The sequence below is a fragment of the Arachis ipaensis genome, chromosome B01, assembly GCF_000816755.2.
Source record: "Arachis ipaensis cultivar K30076 chromosome B01, Araip1.1, whole genome shotgun sequence".
Classification (NCBI taxonomy): domain Eukaryota; kingdom Viridiplantae; phylum Streptophyta; class Magnoliopsida; order Fabales; family Fabaceae; genus Arachis; species Arachis ipaensis.
In genome coordinates, this window is record NC_029785.2 from 136,645,194 (window position 1) to 136,661,606 (window position 16,413).

The 16,413-nt window shown below is 35.2% G+C and overlaps 1 protein-coding gene and 1 non-coding gene across 2 annotated transcripts; one reads left to right on the top strand and one right to left on the bottom strand.

Moving 5' to 3' along the window:
- LOC107620509 (mannosyl-oligosaccharide 1,2-alpha-mannosidase MNS2-like) lies at positions 6,789-11,756 on the top strand. Its single transcript, XM_016322659.2, has 14 exons — positions 6,789-7,208; positions 7,703-7,750; positions 7,875-8,081; positions 8,412-8,524; positions 8,703-8,768; positions 8,921-9,092; positions 9,414-9,503; positions 9,692-9,816; positions 9,930-9,995; positions 10,111-10,219; positions 10,293-10,391; positions 10,487-10,567; positions 10,641-10,811; positions 10,935-11,756. Exons 1-14 carry the CDS (start codon positions 7,008-7,010, stop codon positions 11,181-11,183), a joined length of 1,797 nt encoding a protein of 598 aa, XP_016178145.1. The 5' UTR covers positions 6,789-7,007; the 3' UTR covers positions 11,184-11,756.
- TRNAA-UGC lies at positions 15,532-15,604 on the bottom strand. Its single transcript has one exon. It is a non-coding gene; the product is annotated as a tRNA-Ala (tRNA).

Sequence of the window (16,413 nt, forward strand, 5' to 3'; positions counted from 1 at the left end):
TTAATAATAATTATTAGATAGTTAAAGAATACAAATTATAATGTTTTATATTATAAAAGTTGGAATCTATTTGGAATAAAAAAATAACCAGCATGTGTTGTTGTTGTTGTCATATTCTTGAGAATTGATGAGGAATGTATTTATTAGTTAATGTTATTAATAGTTAGCTTTGTGAAATGTCCAGGATTAGTGAAATATGTCTTGTACATGTTTGTTTCACTTTGACCTAGCCGAATAATTTATGAATGTTGTGTGGAATCAACTAATATGTATTCATTGTTGGGTTACTTGTGCAAATTTTGTTAATGATTTGTTCCACTTAAAAATTTTTTGTCGCCCAGCAGTAAGTTAGTATTGGTTAATTATTTGACTAATAATTTGTTATTTTTTTTCCGCAAAAATTAAGAATGTTGACGTGTAACCATCCACTTCTTCCTGATCGGTACGACGATAGGGTCAAGGAGTATTTACGAGTTACTGGGTTTTATCATGCAAGTCAGATTGGTGTAGTACAGTGCCAGAAAGTACTTGTAAATGCTCTTATCGAACGGTGGCACCCAGATACTCATACTTTTCATCTTCCCATTGGTGAATGTGCCGTAACTCTTGAAGACGTGACTTTAATTCTTGGTCTTCCGACGGATGGTCTTCCAGTGACGGGGATGACAATGAGTAGTACCGAAGCTTTGCAGGCTGAGTGTTTGGATCAATTTGGAGTTGCACCGTCTAAGGAACAGTGTAGAGGATGCTGCATAAAACTGACGTGGCTGCGCGATTTAAAAGAAAATTTACAGTTGACTGATGAGATAAGTATACGTAGATATGTGAAGTGCCACATTATGTTGCTGATCGGGATAATCTTATTTGGGGATAAATTTGGGGCAGGTGTCCACTGGAAGTTTCTACCATTGCTACGTGATTTTGGTAGTATTGTACAGTACAGCTGGGGATCAGCCTGCTTAGCACACCTCTACAGGGCATTATGCCGGGCATCTCGCTTCAACTGCAAGGAAATCGATGGTCCCCTCACACTCCTGCTCACATGGGCTTGGCTCCGACTGCCTTATCTGTCTCCGCTTCCCAGGGAACCCCGCAGTTTTCCCCTAGCAAACAGGTAATAACATGTTACAATGTATCTGTTTCTTGATAATAAGAATTCAGTTGCACTTAATAAATATATCATATTAGGTGGCGTAACTGGGAGCGGGGTGACCGACGATATAGATATATGAAGCTAGATCACTTCAGGAAGGCCTTTGATGAACTTCAGGAAGGCCAGGTTGGTTTGCTTTAATTATGTATTACTTTCGGCTTTAGTGTTTAGCTAAATATGATGAAGCATTGGTATTGTAAGTGTGAAAGTGGTTGTAATAAGACTTTCATTCATGATTGGCAGTTTGTGTGGGCTGCTTATTCTGTGGATCGCGTGGATCCGAATATAATTCCTCCTGAAATCTACATGCAGTCGGTTGTCTGGAGCGCAACAGTTCCGTTGGTGTCATTCGAATGCATTGAATGGCATGCCACCGATAGGATTAGGCGACAATTCAGTTTCGTTCAGGGATTACCTAACCAGGAGCAGAATCTGGACAAGGCGCATGGAGAAGTCCTAACTGGTCCTAAGAATCTTAACTGGGTCACGACACCAACTCATTCATCCTGGGTCATGTATTGGACAAACAGGTATAACCATGTTCTTTCTGAGGTTCCGATGCCCTCACAGTATCCATTGGAGTCTTATATGTACTGGTACCGATCAAAATTTGGGAACCGCTTGTACTTGTCAAACCTTGTAGCAGAAGAGAATGATGAGGGTAATCAGGATATGGATGAGGTTAATGATGATATGGATGAGGGTAATGAGGACATGGACCAGGGTAATGACGATATGGAAGAGGGTAGTCAGGATGCGGATGATGACAATGAGGAACAGGAGCGGCTATCGCCGCAACCAATGCCTCCCAATCCGATTCCACAAGAGCAACCTCATTCCTCGGGCCAGTATGTACCTCAGACACAGTTCACCCCGTCATTTCCAATGCAGCAACAATATTGGGGTATGCCACAGTATGAAACAGGAGAAGGAGGTTCCTTTAGCCAATTGCTTGGGTTCATGGCTGCAGATGCTGCACAGTCTCAATATCACAGTCAGCCTGATTTCATGGCAGGTAGATATTCATTGGATGCAAGGCTTCCAGGCCATACCTCCTCGGTTGCTTCTGGAGGATTCGTGTCTGTTGACTCCAGTAGAAGTGAAGGTGGGCGTGGAGTTCTTAACAGTCAGAATCCTAACCGTGTATCCATGGTACCTGTTCAAGAAGATGATAACACACTCGGCGAGGACACCAATGCATATCTAGTAGATGAACCGGATGACGAGGATGGTGAAGAGGAGGACGATATAGAGGAGTTCGATGAGGATGAAGAATCGCGTAATGATGGTAATATGATTGTGTATTTTGCTTTACATCCTTTATTAGTGACTTATTTTGTGTTCATAAATTGTATCATCCTCTTATTTGATTAAAACATATGTGGTATCTGTATTGTTTTGATTATGTACAAGCATAAATATAATTCTATTTATTAAATTGTATGCAGGTCAATGTGACACTCCGGATGACAAAGGCAAAGGTTACAATCTGAGGACTGATCCGCCACGTCGTAGCGCTAATCGCTACACTCCGTCCGTGTTCAAAAAGGCCGCTAAAAAGTGCAAAAACTTTGTTAAGGACGTGAAGTGGGCAATGAGAAAGTAGTTGTGGTGTAATAAATATATTTGTACAGTAGTGATGTGGATCATGTTTAGAATAACTTATATGTGTCAGACAGTATGTATTATTTACCTGGACTGTTGTAACAATACTTTGTATGTTGCTAATATTTTATGGTTAATGACCTTATTTATCTATTCAGGTCCTGGACTATCCATTAGTGTATCAAAATTTCGAATGTATTACTACGAACGGCAGTTGATTTCATATAATATAATATCACAGGTGGAGAATAATACTATATTGTTAATCTTTATAAAGCTACATGGAATTGGTCATGTTCCAATTCAGTTGATGTCATATTATTTAATGTTAAAAAGTGGAGAATAATACTAGATTTGTCTACAAAGATGGTCATCTCATGTCATATTAAGAATTGCTACATATGTGTAACCCCGTTAGAATGTGAACCTAGTGAGTATCGCCGCCGGGGTTTGCACGGCCGGTCTGACGGCATCTGCTACGGCTGTGTCCCTCTGTTCCACAAAGCGTACATCGTCTAGGCCGACGTAGCATACGCATGTCCATTTCATTCAAGAAGCGCGTCATTCTGGGCCGACCTTTTGTCACGCGTCTCAGGTATGGATTCGGTATGAATCGAGGTCCATTGTAAGCAGGCTATGTACTCGGATTACCTAGTGGCCTAAACCTTGCTCGGTACACACGCCGAACTTGGTCCATCTTATAGACATCGTGCACATACAGTTGCCAATCCAGCCGCTGGTTGGCACAACATGCGAACACATGCATAATCTGGAACATTTTATAAATATAGACAATTACGTACCTGCATTCGTATAATCTGGAAATTCCGGAACATGCATGGCTTCCAAATCCAAAACTCGCATAAATGATGGCTCCTCAAACGGAACTTCGTTTGCCAATGCATTTGCCACATCTGAGACATCCGGAGCCACAGCTCCGTCACCTTGATCTTCATCTCCATCTGCACCAACAACTTCGTAGTTGCTTTCGAAATCTTCTTCGCTGTCACTGTTGTAATCTTCCTGTAGAATATTCCGGTCGGCCTCAGATTGCTCGAACTCAACATACAACTCGATGAACGCGAGTTGACTACGATTTTCAATATACATTGAAAACATCTCTTGCATGCTCGCCTCGTCGGTTACATATTTGGTTTGAAACTGGACGAATCCACCAAACACTTGTACAAGGTATCTATACAGAATACAGGCTATTCTTCTTGCCCTCTCAGACTGAATCTTTTCACAAATCAAACCTTTAAGCTCTTCAAATGAGATTGTGAAGGGAATCACAACATCTAATGGATTTTCACAAACAAATCTCACTCCTTCAGGTGTTTGTAACAAAATCTGACCAAAATAATACACCTTCAATAAAACTCTGTCACTCATTACTCTTAATCACCTAAAGAAACTCAACAAAATTTAAGAAGTAGATCTGTACCTATTGTCTATTGCAACGAAGAAACAGGGAACAAAAACCAGACGAAAGAAAGAACCGTTGAAGAAGAAGAAGACGCGAGTAGGATCCTCACCAGCATTCACACACTTTTGTTTAGAGTGACCAACAACTCGGACCCTCCGATTAGTTCCACTTCAAAAAATTATTTAAATATACTAATCGTACCCTCCGATTAGTTCTACTTCATTCAAAACAAAATATTTTAACACACTAATCGTACCCTCCGATTAGGTATACTTCGTTCAAAAAATTACTTAAATTAACTAATCGTACCATCCGATTTCGTGTCTCCAGTTCATAAAAATTTTCTACGCATGCAACTCGGACGGTCCGAGTTCCAATCTCAGCTCATTCGAATTTTCCTCTTCCTCAAATCGGACCTAACGATTTGTTTGGCCAAATGTGAAAAACAAACATGTCGCAGGGTCCGACTTCCTCCACCTGACACCAGAAAAAAGGCTGCCCCACAGATTGGTATGGAACCCCATCATGCCATATCGAGGGATGACACGCAACCTGCTTCCATATCAATAAAAATGAGCCGTTATGATGAATGGATATTGTAATAGGATATGATACTATATGAAACATCCAAACGCATAAATTTAAAATCTTATAAGATATGAAATTACTATATATATATATATATATAAAATATTTTTTAAATAAATTATAATGATATTTTAGTAAAAATAATGATATAATATATACTTTAAAAAATAAATTAATGCTGATTTAGATGTGTTTAAATGTGTTTGAAAATTTTTTTATTTTTATTAAGATATAGTTTAGGCACAAAAAACACGCATATGAGACGAATATCAATAAATATCTATGTCTAAAATATGTGGGATACGCAAATATAACAACTCAGCCACGCCTAGGGGCTGACAATATATACTCTACTCTACCCTGTTCTACCCGCACTCCTAATATATATATAGTGAAAAAAGTAAGTGATGAACTCATAATATTCTTTTTATAAATACTTGAAATAACCACTAAATTAATTAATGATCATATTATTTATAATTTTATGTTGAATTTCTTTAAAATTTTATTATTTTTAATTTTAATTTAAACTTAATTTTTTATTTTTTATTAATATATATAAAATTTAAAATAATTAGATTTTATATTTTAAATTTTATTGTTTGTTTAAAAAAATTTTATTTTTCTACTAATAAAATTAAATAAGAGAGAATTTAAAACTTTAAGATCCGAATAGAATTAGGATAGAATCCAAACATTACCTTATCCTATCCATTTACCAACCCTATCCGCGCCTCGGAGTGCATGTGCCTCCAGAAAGAAAAACTAATAAAAAACCTATTAGATGATGATGTGAATGGGAAAGGTACATTCCGTAATGTAGAAGTGGTGCTGTAGAGTAACCACTTGTAGTGCTGTGTGTTTGTTTTCTTTGTTTGTTTTGTCTCTTTTCTTGGGCCTTGGTCCCTTTACTGTACCTGAAAAAAAATGTTTTGCATGAAAACTAAATCCATTGACCCTGTTTTTGGTTTCAAAAAATATAAAAGCATGTGCACCAAAAAAAAAAAAAAAAAAAAGCATTGTGCCATTTTTGTCCATTTGATAAAGGAGTTTTAATCTTTGAAGTCTTTAACCTAATTTTTATGGGGTTAGGAGTGTTAATGGATCAGATCCAATCTGCATATCCGTGGTATTTATCCGAATCCGTTCTAAAAAATGTGGATATGGATCCGATCCGCAAGGCTTTTGGATCGGATCGGATCGGATCCGCACACTAAACGGATCGGATTGTGGATTTTGTGTTGGTATCCGCATATCCGCGTATCCGTAAAAATAAAGAAATAAATAAATAAATATTCTTTTTATGTTTTATTTCAACTAATAATTATCATATATGTTGTATTATTTTAATTTATTATTTAAGAAAAGTATGTTTAATATTATTTTAAGAGTAAACATATTTAAAAGAATAGAAAAAATGAATTTCATTGATATTTTTTTAATAAAAATAAGCTTTTAAAAATATTTTTGTGTTTTGCGGATATATCCGATATCCGATATTCGATCCAATCCGAAAATGTGCGGATCAGATCGGATCGGATCCAACCTTAAAAATTACGGACATTGGATCCGATCCGATCCGATGATTCTAGTGCGGATCGGATCGGATCGAAATTTTGGCCATATCCAATCCGATTCGATCCACGTGCAGCTCGAAATGGGGGTAATGCTAAGGAGAGAAAAAATACAGACAGAACTTACCTTATTTAGCATTCATTAATTGTCACAACAATTAATAAATACTATATAAAATAAGTTATGACTGTTTTTGGCTAATTTTTTTTTGTTACCAAATATTTCCGATTCTAAATTAGGAGATATAGTAAAAAATAAAAAAATAATAAAATAAATACAAAGTAAAACCTTTTTTTATACTGAGTTATTAGGAGTGAATTCTCCAAAAATAATTTAAACTATGTATTATAAATTAGCGTAAAACATGACAAGATTTGGTTATAGATACTATTGAATAATAAATAAGTATAATTTTGAGGAGATGATTATAGATGGTGATTGATTTACGTAAATAGCAAGCTTAAGTTTTCCCAAAAATGGAGACTTTCGTTAACCTCCATACGTTGGTTAGTGCGTATTGTGTAATGTGAAGAGAAGATACAAACTTTACGAGGCAGAAACAAAATAAAAGCTAAATTCCTTCGTTCCGATAATTAATGCTCCGTCAGAATAATCCTTGGGCTCCCTTCAATCCAAAAACCTTTCCATGATTCATTCATAATGGGGAAGAAATCGTCGTCATCATCGTATTCATCAGCATCAGGATCGTCATCGTCGTCGACCACATTGCGGCGGAGATGGCGGTTTTTTCAGCCAAGGTACTACGGAAAGAGGCCAAAGAGACTCGCTTTGCTCATTCTCCTCTGCGTCTCTGTCACTTGGATTTTCTATGACCGTCAATCACTCAACAGGGACCATCAGGTTCCTTCATTTTCATTTAATTTCCCTCTTTTCCTTTGTTTCACCTTCATGGCACATGTGTTTTCTGGTTTTGGAGCTTTAAAGTTTAACTTTTTATGTAAAATATATAATGGGGGTGGACAAAATGTCTAAATTCTAGGCTATGTAGTCATAAACCATTTATTTGAAGATATTAAAGTAATGCTGAGTACATAGTCAGTCTTGGCATGCTTCAAGCTAAGGGATTGGAAAAGTAATGGGAAAAAGAGAAAGCTGATTTCTTTATCTTCAGGCATTTGATTGCTGTCAATTGTTGTTCTGAGAATCTATAGAAAAAGTTCCAAGTTAATAAAGATGGATTATTACTCCATAGTAGTATGCATGCTTCATCTCATACCTTATGTTTTGAAACGAGTGTGTGTTTCCCATCATTGTTGAAGTACCATGTGTTGATCATGTTTTACATGTGGCATTGTTCAAGTGAATGTCTTGTTTTATTTCCTTTTTCTGTTCAGGAGGAAATTTTGAGATTACAAGAAGAGGTTGCCAACTTGCGAAGTGCGGTAAGATCTGCATATTGTGACTCTCCAAAGGATTGCTTTATTTTATTTTCTTTTACTTTAGAAGTTAAAATTTTTTCCCTTTCAATGGCAATGTTGGCTTAGTTTAAGTTATTTGAAATTGCAGCTGGAAGCTATACATGACCATATGAAAACCTCTGCTGAAACTGAAAGCATCCAAAAACATGAAACAGAAACTAGTATTCACACCAAGAGCACCTCTGCTGAGGACGATGATTCTATTTGTGAAAAACGGAGACAGAAAGTAAAAGATGCTATGCTTCATGCATGGTCATCTTATGAAAAGTATGCATGGGGCACGGATGAACTTAAGGTTTTTGCATAATATTTTTAGTTTGGTAATAGTTAATCTATCTCTTCATAGGTCTATCACTTGCATTGCTTGTTCCCTCCTTTTGCATAAGGTAGATGAGTTGTCTTATGTTTTACCACACAAGTTAATGAGTAATTGCTATGTAGAAGTCAAACTGAGTTTTATCCAGAACAGAGATGAAAAACTGCAACATAGCATGTCCTTCATATTCATTCTTAACTCTAGTTTGGAATGGTCTTCCTCATGTAAATCTGAACGTTTTGTTTATAGTGTTTGCTCATATTTTGGCTCTTGCGTGCAACTCAGTTGTTTGTTATTCCTCTCTCCCAGCCAATATCAAGGATCGGAGTTGACAGTTTCGGTGGACTTGGTGCAACTTTAGTAGATTCTCTTGACACATTATATATAATGGGTCTTCATTCTGAGTTCCAAAAAGCCAGAGAGTGAGTTACCTTATCTTTAATGCAGCGAACTATGTAATTGGTTTATAAGTGTGTGTTTTCTTATATGTTTTCAAAGGAGAGAGGAGTTCCTACAATTTGTGTGTGTTAGTTAATGTTAATATGTTGCTGTTGTTCTTTTGTTCAACAATTCTAAGAGTGCAATATGATAATTTTACAGGTGGATTGAGAAATCTTTATATCTTAAGAAGAATGTTGAAGTGAGCGTGTTTGAGACAACCATAAGGTTGAATTAGAAGGTTCAATCTTTTTTTTTTTTAATTTTTTTTAGTGCTTTCTCTCCAGCCTAATTATTATTGCAAATTTGGCTGATTGTGGCAGATTTTGCATTCTGGTCCATTCTTCTCTCATCTATCTATTATCTTTTGTTGTATTCAGAATTCTAGGTGGCCTTCTTAGTGCATACGATCTCTCAGGTGAAGAAGTCTTCCTTGAAAAGTCAAAAGAACTTGCAGAGAGGCTATTACCTGCTTGGGATACACCTTCAGGAATCCCCTATAATAGAATTAACTTGGAACATGGCAGACCAACTAATCCTAGGTGGACACGGGTATGTTTGCTCCTTAATATGCACTCCAATTCATTTACTCACTCACTTTTCTATGGCTAATGTCTTGCTAAATTTAGAAGCTCTGATTTTTATCATAAAGTTTTCTCATTACTGGTAAAATATTGTTGTCGATGATAGTCTTTTCGCATCTTTGTTTGGAGAGCTTTTGGATGTGGCCTTCTCAGACCCTAACTTGTGATGCTTGAGCATCCGGCTGCCCTTTATTTGAAATCATATTGTTGCTCAATGAACCTGTTAGGTTCTTTTATTTTCCTTGTAAATCTAACAATATGTTGTTAATTACTTGTTTCCTGTTACTAGGGAAGCAGTATTCTTGCAGATTCTGGTTCAGAGCAGCTTGAATTTATTGCTCTCTCACAAAGAACAAATGACCCTAAGTACCAGGAAACGGTAATCTCCTGCTTTATTTTAGATTTTTGACAATCAATAATTGTCAACATTATAAGTGTCTTCATCGAGGTGAACTTGTTCCAAGTACTGCTGCCTTTTTACATGCATAAGCATATCTATCGATAACGAGAATGTTCTGATTTTCTGCAAGAAAGTGGAAGTTTGTCTTCTGAACTTTGATATTTCAGGCAGAGAAGGTAATTGAACGGTTTCGTAGAATTTTTCCTGCGGATGGGTTGCTTCCCATATATATAAATCCACAAACTGGAATCAACCCAACTGGTTCAATTACATTTGGTGCTATGGGTGACAGGTGATGGCTCTGATAATATCTAAGAAACAATAAAAATCTGGTCTTGTTTCGTTATAAGGTTAGCTACATTAAACAATACCATACTTAAAAGGTTGCCAATTTTTGTGTTTCAGCTTCTATGAATATCTACTCAAGGCATGGATTCTTGGAAACAAGACTGAAGCAGTAAAATACTACAGGTATTGAACTTGGAAAGTCAATTTTCTTTCGAAAGTTGAGGCACAAATTTGTTGATCCAATTCTCCTGAGTCATAAGGCATTTGACTTTGCCTGTCACAAACAAATGGTATTCAGGGAAATGTGGGAGACATCAATGCAAGGTCTTGAAAGCTTGATTAAGAGATCAACACCATCATCTTTTGCATACATAACTGAGAAGCTTGGAAATACTGTCTATGACAAGGTACTATTTATTTATACATCCTTAACTGTGTATGTTGTGAAAAGAATCTCTAATCTCATTGTCTTCATTTCAGATGGATGAATTAGCATGTTTTGTTCCTGGGATGCTTGCTCTGGGATCTTCTGGCTATGACCCTGAAGAAGCAGGCAAGTTCATGTCTCTAGCCGAGGAGGTAATTCTTCTGAGAAGTTCTCGTGTTAATTCTTCGTATTTGTTGGTTCCGATTGCTACTTATCTTTCAGGCTTATACTGAATTCAATTTTGCAGCTTGCACGGACGTGTTACAATTTCTACCAGTTAACACCAACTAAGTTAGCTGGGGAGAACTATTACTTCCGCCAGGGAGAGGTTTGAATCTTCCATTAACATTTTGTTCTCCAAATTTCCAAGGTTGTTCTGCTAAAAGTAAAGAAAATTGTAGGATATGCTTGTTGGCACTTCATGGAATATCCAAAGACCAGAAACAATTGAGTCACTCTTCTACCTCTGGCGTTTAACTGGAAACAACACATACCGAGAATGGGCTTGGGATATTTTTGAAGCATTCGAATCGAACTCTAGAATAGCTTCAGGATATGTTGGACTCAAAGATGTAAGAACTTTGCAAACCCCTTCTTTGATGATTAGATTAGTATATTTCCCTCTCTGTTTAAAGAAAATGATCATATAACAAAGTCCTTGAGTGACTGCTTTCTAACTTTGCCTAAATATTCAGGTGAATACGGGGGCCCAAGATGATATGATGCAGAGCTTCTTCCTCGCCGAAACACTCAAATACCTCTATCTCCTCTTTTCTCCTCCTTCAGTCATCTCTCTTGATGAATGGGTGTTCAACACAGAGGCCCACCCTTTAAGAATTAGAACTAGAAATGATGTTCATGAGGAACAACTGAATTTAGACCAAGAAGATAAATTTCCAAGCCATTTGCTAGGTAGAAAAGAAGGTCGCTTGGAAAACAAGTAACTGAGAGTTGTTGCTTTAGGATCTTGGCGAGCGAAACCCGAAGAATGTGCTTAAGTTCCCTACCAAGTTAATTAGTTATGTTTGACAGCATTTGAGGCTGATCAACCACCTTGATATCAATGGTTGCAAAGGGGGACAGCTTGTTACAATTTATCAACATTTTCTTGGGTTGTCTATCACCACCAATGATCTTATGTATGTGGTGATATGGTGAAGATTAGCTTAACTTCTTTTTTCTTTTTCTAATTAGTAGGATAACTCTGGTTGTAAATGCCTATGTAAAAGTAGAAGCCCTACTTAGTTTCAATCAATTTTTGTACGGTTGTAAATCCTCTGTGGAGTAAGCTTAAAGTGAAATGAAATCTAGATATCAATGACTTGGCTTTGAGATTCCCTTTTCTTTTTTTCATGTTCTAAACAGCCCCCTTTAGGCTTGAATATCAGATTAGAAAAGGGTGAGTAAAAATATGTATGAAGATGTAGTAACGTATAGAACTGTTGCAATAAAGTTGGACACTTATTAGCATTGTGTTAATCTAAATGATGGCAGTTGATTGATCCATGATGTTAACTTTGTTATTATCAGAACTGATTTATATATGTACATATACTGATATTAACAATCACCTTAACCATCATTATTACTCAAAGTTCATTTTTTACATAATCTGTCACAATTAGTTAAATAATTAGCAAAACTTCATTTTTCTACTGTTTTTTACTTTCCAAGTGTGAGAAAGTGGTGGCAAATAAAGAATAAGAGAAGGTGACTACTTATATATTCATGTGAAGATGATAAATAAAAATCGTTACAATTTAGTTAAATATGTTAAACTATCTAACTGTTTTTATCTTTGTCTTCACACAGAGACAATTTCACATAAGTGATCATGGTAAGAAAATTGAAAGAGGAAAAAAGATGAAATGAAAGAGGAGGTGTAGAAGAAGCTCAAGCAAAGAGACATTCCTATGAAAAGAAAGAAAAGAAAAAAAGGGGGTATAAATTAAACAAAACTAATAGCATAAAAGCAAGGCATGATGCACCCCCACCAACTCAGAAGCAATGATGACACTAAGAGTGGAAGTGGAGTCTTTTTAAAGGTAAAAAGCTTGGGAAGAACTATAATGACAGAAAAAGTATCATTCCATCATACCCTACTAGTCTTCTTAAAATTTCCATGCAAATTTAAGGCAGACAACATGACATTATTCATATTTTAACTCTTCACTCAAGAATAATGTGTGGCATTTTAAAAGGAATAATGTGAGGGAAGCAAAAAAGTTTGAAAGTAGAATCTAGTACTATCTCTTGAGAGAAGTGATGAGGATGGCAAAGAGAATCCTTGTTATGGGGGGAATGGAATGAAGAACTTGAAAAGGTGAGCCTTGAAGGATGAGAGAGAGAGAGAGAGAGAGAGAGAGAGAGAGAGAGAGANNNTCTTCTCTTTTTTTTTTTTCTCTCTCTCTGTCTTATCTCAATAGCCAAAGAGACTTTCAAAAAAACAAATAGAGAGAGAGAGAGAGAGAGAGAGGGCTATTTGTGTCAGCTTGGGAAGGCATGCGTTTTTCTTTGAATGAATTTTGGGAAAAACTTGTTTGTTTCTTTCTTTGCTGAAACAGACACATTAGTAACAATGCAGCAATTTCTAAATAAATAGGCTATAGCCATTGGCTAAGGCTTCATTCATTCAATTCTCAAGTCTGAAGCCTCATCAGAACTTATATTCTGTTCATGAATTCTTTGGGGTAGTATGACACTCAATTCTATGGAGGATATGACCAAAAATCTTCAATGAACACAAGTTTAATAATCCATATTATTTATATATTTTTATAAATTGTAACACTTGTACTCATATAAGAATTTCTGATTGTCTATTAATTAATGTATATATATATTATGCATACAATTGCAATAACTCTCTGAGGGGGTGTGTGTGTGTGTGAGAGAGAGAGAGTTACACAAATTATAAGGTGGTTGGTATAGACTATATAGGATTAAACTTTAAAGACATCAAACATGTAAAGATACGACAAAAGCTTTTTCTGATTTGATCCTCAATCCAATGATTTAAATACCATAGATCCATTTCTTATTAGTGAATAAAGCTGGGTCCAAAAAAAAAGGTGTAAAAGGTGGGTGAAGGTTTTTTGACTATCACAGTGGTGTTGTGTATATTATGCTACCATTAATCTCAAAGCTACGAGAAAAATCCAAAATAGTCCCTGATAATTATCTCAAAAGACAATGAGATTTTTGACAAAAAAAAAAACTTAATCCGACTCCTGACAATTACCTCGAAAGGACAACGAAATTCTTGTGCAAAAAAAGAGTCAATATTGTTTTTTTTGCATAGGAGCTAATCCGTCCCAAAAAAAAAAATCAAGGCCGGATTGGATTTTTTTTTTTCTTGGAGGCCTCATTGTCCTTTCGAGGTAATTGTTAGGGGCCGGATGGGGTATTCACTCTAAACCTATCTGTTTCTTTAATAATAGAGAATTATCTATTAGTGATAGTGATAGCATAAATAAATTAAAATTTGCAGGATAATGATAAACAATGTACTATTATCAGCTAAACTATTAATTAAAATACCATAATTTAAAATCTAGCCATCTTAGCTAGTGACCCCAGCCACTAGACTTCAAAATAACAGTATACTAAATTCCAAAGCTAGCTATTGTCTTTTTCTTCTTTTTTTTTTTTTTAAAAAAAAAAAAAAGAAGAAAAAGACAATAGCTAGCTTTGGAATTTAGTATACTGTTATTTTGAAGTCTAGTGGCTGGGGTCACTAGCTAAGATGGCTAGATTTTAAATTATGGTCACTACCATCTCTTTCTTTTTTTTTTTTTTAAAAAAAAAAAAAAGAAGAAAAAGACAATAGCTAGCTTTGGAATTTAGTATACTGTTATTTTGAAGTCTAGTGGCTGGGGTCACTAGCTAAGATGGCTAGATTTTAAATTATGGTCACTACCATCTCTTTCTTTTTTTTTTTTTTTAAAAAAAAAATAAAGAATTGTTCATCTTTCTCTGTGAACTTGTCATTTCACCTCAATAATATGCATGAAAAAATTTGTGTGCATTTTGCATTAACCACAAATTTTCAAAACCAATTGCATGCATATTGTGAAGAGAACTTATTATTAATTATTATACTTTGCCTAATTAATTATTTAATTTTGATGTTTTATTGAGAGAGAAAAAAAGTAATTTTAATAATTTCATGGTACCAAAGAAATGCATATATATATATAAAGCTGTATAAATGCAGTAGCATGTGATTGAATTGGAATGGACAAAATGCATTGACAGAGTTTGAAAACAACATCAAATCTTGTCCAATGTCAACCCCAGAGACTGTCTCAGATGATGTTAGGATAGTTTTCCGGGTTTGCTTCACTGACATGAAATATTTCAAGACATACATTGTTGTGCACAACATTACAACAAAAATGTTTATATATACATGAATGTATGTATTCATATAGATTCTTATTCTCTATGGAATCTGCTATCAAGGATTTGCAAATTCTCATTCTCTTTAGCTAGCATTATATTCTCTGCATGCCTACTTTCCTTACACAAATTAGGATTGAGATGAAAGAAAGTTGAAATATGATATGTACTATTTGGCTTTGCCTTATTGGATTTCGTATCATCCATATATATATGTTAATTACTTGTCACGCTTGAGTAAAAAGCTTTTCAGCAAGTACTAGAATTAGTTGTTGGGTTGATTAACTTAGTTTTACATCTTTGGATTTAAACTTTGGAATAATTTCTGTGAAAATAATAACAATAATAATAGATGTAAGGTGAAAACTCAGATGAAGTTGATTTCACGTGAAATTGATACCTGAGAGCCGTTGAATAAAAATTTAGTCAAATCAGTCAAATCATCTAACGGCTCTCAGATATCAACTTCACGTGAAGTCGACCTGAGTTTCCACCTAGATGTAAAGAAAAACCAAGAAAAGTGATAGAAACTAATATAATAAGCTAACAAGAGCAAAGAGCAGTTTTAAGAGGGAGATCAGAGAGGTCTATTCAAGAGTCAGGATTATTCTGTGAACATATTGCATTATTTTCTGAATTGAAGAATCTTGGTCTCATCATCTATCTAATTGCTCATTTTGATTTTGAGAGGTCTATTTCCAAAGCCAGCAGATTTTTGTTTGTTATGAAGTATAGTCTCTGACCTATTTTGGCACCTTATATATCTATAACAAATATATTATTTGTAACATTATTATATTTGTCTATGAATCATGTATGTTATATCAGATTAGTTGGACTAATGTTGCATATGTAGAACTGAAAAATGGATCAGAAAAAATAAATCAAAATTGGAGATGCGGGGGATCGAACCCCGTGCCTCTCGCATGCAAAGCGAGCGCTCTACCATTTGAGCTACATCCCCCTGTCGCTAGTTTGGCAGGCTTAGTTTATTATAATATTGTAGAACTATGGGCTATTTAAAGGGATTAAGGTTGGCCCTAGGGCTGGGTACAAATTCATAGCTCTAATTTTGTTTTACATAGATATAACAAATCACCTTGAAGGTGTTTGGTTAATGATTATTGTCTATTTACTTCTATCCTCTATGGTTAGATCTCAGTACTTACATGTATCATGATGTGTGGATTATTATTTGGTGCTTTAATTTGACATATATGTCAAAAACTAATTTGTCATATGAACTGAAATTTTATTTAAATATTTGTTCTTAGCTAATAGTTAATGGTTGTTGTATGTACACAGCGAAATTTAAACTCAAATACTTGTTTAAACGACCAAGTGATCAGTTAATTAGTAAGTCAACGTAAATTAATTAGTTCATAGTAATATTTTTAGAGTGAATACCCCACTTGATCTCTGACAATTATCTCGAAATGACTACGAAGTCCAAAAAAAAACAACCAATCCGGTCTTTGATCTTTTTTTTAGAGATTGATTAGTTCTTGTGCCAAAAAAAAAATAACGTTGACTTTTTTTAGCATTGGAGTTAATTAGTCTTATAAAAGTAAGGCTCAGGAATCAGGTTAGATTTTTTTTTAAAGGCCTCGTTATCTTTCGACGTAATTGTCAGGGACCGTTTAGAATTTTTTTTCCATATTTTTACCCTCGGCCACTGAGTTAGTTACATAGATTCATAACTTAATTAGATTAGTAATTTATACATTATGTGACATAGAATCCCTTTTAATTTGATATTGAAAGAGCTAATAA

What these genes read in the sequence shown, in the direction of transcription:
- LOC107620509 (XM_016322659.2), top strand. Translation starts at nt 7,008, where the DNA reads ATGGGGAAGAAATCGTCGTCATCATCGTATTCATCAGCATCAGGATCG. An exon ending in TTTGGTGCTATGGGTGACAG is followed by an intron (nt 9,817 to 9,929) that starts GTGATGGCTCTG and finishes TTTGTGTTTCAG; the next exon opens with CTTCTATGAATATCTACTCA. An exon ending in GATATGTTGGACTCAAAGAT is followed by an intron (nt 10,812 to 10,934) that starts GTAAGAACTTTG and finishes CTAAATATTCAG; the next exon opens with GTGAATACGGGGGCCCAAGA.